Below are 3,927 nucleotides of genomic sequence, written 5' to 3'. Positions count from 1 at the left end.
TAACCTAATAAACCCCCTTTATAAAAGCCAATCCATTTCTGGTATTTTGCACAATGGCAGCCTTAGCAAAGAGGAACATACGGTGTGACTGTGTGATTCTGTGGCTTACACTCCCTTTATCCAGTATATGGACAAATGAATAGAAAAGAGGGGGAAAAAAAGTAAATGAATAATGTGGGGGCGGGGAGGAGTATGAGATGTTTTGAGTGTTCTTTTTTACTTTTATTTTTATTCTTATTCTTATTTTTTGGAGTAATGAAAATGTTCAAAAAATTGTGGTGATGAATGCACAACTATGTGATGATATTGTGAACAATTGGTTGCACACTTTGGATGATTGTATCGTATGTGAATATACCTCAATAAAATTGCATTAAAAAAGAATGAGGGTAGAGAATGGGAAGTTGATGCTTAATTTGTGCAGAATTTTTAATAAGGCTGACTATAAATGTTTGGAAATGGATAGAGGTGATGGTAGCACATTATTGTGTGTGTAAATAACAGCACTGAATCATATGTGTGATTGTGGTTGAAAGGGGAAATTTAGGATAGTGTATGTCACTAGAAGGAAAGCCAGAGGATAAAACATGGGACTGAATAACATAGTGAACCGTGTTGTGGATGATGACTGGGTTAATAGTACAAATATAAGAATGTTCTTCCATGAAGTAAAACAATATATGTCACCATTACAAGGTGTTAATAATAGGGTGGTATATGGGAAAAAATACAACTAATGCAAACTATGGACTATAGTTAACAGTAATATTGTTATATTCTTTCTTTTTTTTTTTTTTTTGTGTTCTACATTGTATTTTTATTAACAGACTAGAAAAAATATCCAATTGAGTGAAGTAGGCTACTAAAGTAACACAATCTGTTAGTAGTTGAACAATGATTAAAACCCAAGACCATCTTGCTTCAGTACCAAAAATCTTTCCACTACATCAAGGTCCCAGTAGTTCCCAGTAAAGGGGAGACTTGGTCAAGCATCAATTTCAACTTCTGAGTCCTTCCAAAGAACTTATATGCTTGAGATGGGAAAACACATAAAGGTCCTTTATTGAATCCAATTAACTCATCTTTCCATCTTTTTACAAGATTTTTACATGTACCTTTAGGGACTAGGCTCAAGACCCCTTCCTAGAATGCAGTTCCTAAGAATTGATTTTTTTTTAATTCAAAATGTCTTCATATCCTTTATAGGGAATTATTGTATGGTCATGATTTTGCTACTCTAATATTAGCAATTTCACCATATCTGATTCTTATATGGTAGAATCAGGAATATGTAGGTTGACAATATTTTGTATATATAATTTGTTCAACTGTAGTACTGGCATTCAATTCATAATTTTAAAAGCTTGACATGCCATGGTAAGTATAGTTAATTTTTTACAATTAAGTATAGTCTACCATTTTTGCTGAAAAAAAGTTCAGTATCACCACAGTAGAAACATGACTGCTCTTATAAAATTTTATGAACTTATTTTCTCCCCCCAAACTCATCAAATTATCAGTTTCTATTATTTATTAAGGCTTGAGCTAATACTGAAGGCTTTTCTATGTCCAGTTCATTCTTACAGTTTCTGTACTGAATGAATTCTCTGGTGTACAGTGAGTTGTGATTTCTGGATGAAGGCTTTCTCACATACACCACATCGATAGGGTTTTTCCCCAGTATGAATTCTCTGATGTAAAACAAGATCTGACTTCTGGGAAAAGGCCTTTCCACATTCACCACATATGTAAGGTTTCTCTCCCGTGTGAATTCGCTGATGTCCTGGGAGATGGGACTTCTGTGAGAAGGCTTTCCCACATTCAGTACATATATAAGGCTTCTCTCCTGTGTGAACTCTCTGATGTCCAATGAGATGTGACTTCTGACAGAAGGCTTTTCCACACTCACTGCATTTATAAGGTTTCTCTCCAGTATGTGTTCTTTGATGTATGATGAGCTGCGACTTCCGGGAGAAGGTCTTCCCACATTCAGTACATTCATAGGGCTTCTCCCCAGTATGAACTAACTGATGCGTAATGAGTTCTGTCTTCCTGCTGAAGGCTTCCTCACATTGAGCACATTTGTAAGGTTTCTCCCCAGTGTGAATTCTTTTATGTATAATGAGGTGGGACTTCTCACAAAAGGCTTTCCCACATTCAGTGCATTCAAATGGTTTCTCTCCAGTATGAGCTCTATGATGTATAATAAGCTGTGACTTCTGGGAAAAGGCCTTCCCACACTCTCTGCATTCATAGGGCTTCTCTCCAGTGTGAATTCTCTGATGTATAATGAGAGGTGATTTCTGGGAAAAGGCTTTCCCACATTCACTACATTCATATGGTTTTTCCCCGGTATGTACTCTCTGGTGTATAATGAGGGATGACTTCTGAGAGAAGGCTTTTCTACATTCAGAACATTCATAAGGTTTCTCCCCAGTATGAATTCTCTGATGTACAATGAGGTGAAACTTTTCACTAAAGGCTTTTCCACATGCGCCACAATCAAATGGTTTCTCTCCAGTATGAATTCTTTGATGTACAATGAGCTGTGACTTCTTAGCAAAGGCTTTTCCACATGTAATACATACACAGTTTTTCTCCCTAGTTCTGACTTTCTCATACTGAATATGAGATTGTTTATTGCTAAGAATGTTTCCACACTGATTATCTTCAGAGGGCATTACTCCATTGTGAATTTTCTCAAGTTTGGAATTGGACACACTGTAGCTAGATGATTTTTCACACCCAACACTCTCATCAGGATTTTTTCTTGAATTGTTTTTATTATAACCAGGTAGATCCATATTAAGTTTCAAGATCTTTTCAAATGCATCACATTTATGGCGTCTTTCTTTTGAAGTATCTGGGTCTATGCATTCTTGAAATATTCTTCCAAATGCATTATATTTATCGCCTGACTCCTCAGTCACTGTTTTGTTGTTAATTATTGTGACTTGCCTGAAAAGTTTGTTCTGGTTTTCTTGATATCTCTGCAGCTGGCCATCACTTTGACAGACTTTTAAAATGGAGTACAATGAACCATCCTTTGTGACTCCTTTCAATATCTTATTATGGAAGGAGATACTCCCCAAGATACATGGTTGGGGGTTGTCAAGGTTACTCTTCCTGTCTGGATAGATCCAATCTGATATGTCTTTCTTTAAGATCCACGGATCTTCTCCTTGTTCCAACTTGGAGATGACATCTGGTTTGGAAATTGGATACCCCATTGAGACCAGGTGGCTATAGTTCTCCAACATCACATCCCTATACAGGGTCCTCTGAGCAGGGTCCAGTTGTTGCCACTCCTCCTGGGTGAAATCCACAGCCACATCCTTGAATGACACTAACCCCTGAGACTTGGTCATTTTTGGCTTCTCCTGCAAAATAGCAGCTACCTTAAAAAGCAACACTGGTGACCAGAATGAAGTTTTCACAACTAGATCCAGATTACGGCTTTCACATTCACCAATCTAGTAAATTCTTCTCAGTTCCATAATGGGTTGTGCAAACAGGGCTGAACTCGTTCAGAAGAAGTGGGGGCTCCCATGACTGGGAAAATATTTCATATGCAGTGACCCAGGCTTTATCAAAGCACCCCACACATCTCCTCCTTCTCACCCGCGGCTTCATTATCAGGTCCAGAAACGTCCATTTCAGCTTAAACCAGGACGGCTGTCACCTCCACGTTAGTGAACTCACCGGCTTCCTGTCGGCGAACAAAACGCGGGGCTGCCTCTGTTATATTCTTTCATCAGTTGCAACAGACATACCATACCAATGCTAAATGTCAATAATAGGGGGGTACAAAGCATATAGGATTTTTCTTTTTGGAGCAATAAAAATGTTCTCAAATTGATTGCAGTAATGCATGCATAATTCTGTGATTATATTGAGAGCCACCAATTGTATACTTTGGATGGATTA

General features: G+C 37.8%; 1 protein-coding gene across 1 annotated transcript; it reads right to left on the bottom strand.

The window, feature by feature from the left end:
* Positions 1-846: 846 nt before the first annotated feature.
* LOC119519569 (zinc finger protein 300-like) lies at positions 847-3,607 on the bottom strand. Its single transcript, XM_037817280.1, has one exon. It carries the CDS (start codon positions 3,366-3,368, stop codon positions 1,581-1,583), a length of 1,788 nt encoding a protein of 595 aa, XP_037673208.1. The 5' UTR covers positions 3,369-3,607; the 3' UTR covers positions 847-1,580.
* Positions 3,608-3,927: the final 320 nt, after the last annotated feature.

The sequence above is a fragment of the Choloepus didactylus genome, chromosome 23 (genome assembly GCF_015220235.1).
Source record: "Choloepus didactylus isolate mChoDid1 chromosome 23, mChoDid1.pri, whole genome shotgun sequence".
Classification (NCBI taxonomy): Eukaryota; Metazoa; Chordata; class Mammalia; order Pilosa; family Megalonychidae; genus Choloepus; species Choloepus didactylus.
The sequence above is the reverse complement of the archived record's forward strand: the minus strand, read 5'-3'. Positions and strand labels throughout refer to the sequence as shown.

Coding starts and splice junctions, on each gene's coding strand:
- LOC119519569 (XM_037817280.1), bottom strand. CDS start 3,368: ATGACCAAGTCTCAGGGGTTAGTGTCATTCAAGGATGTGGCTGTGGAT.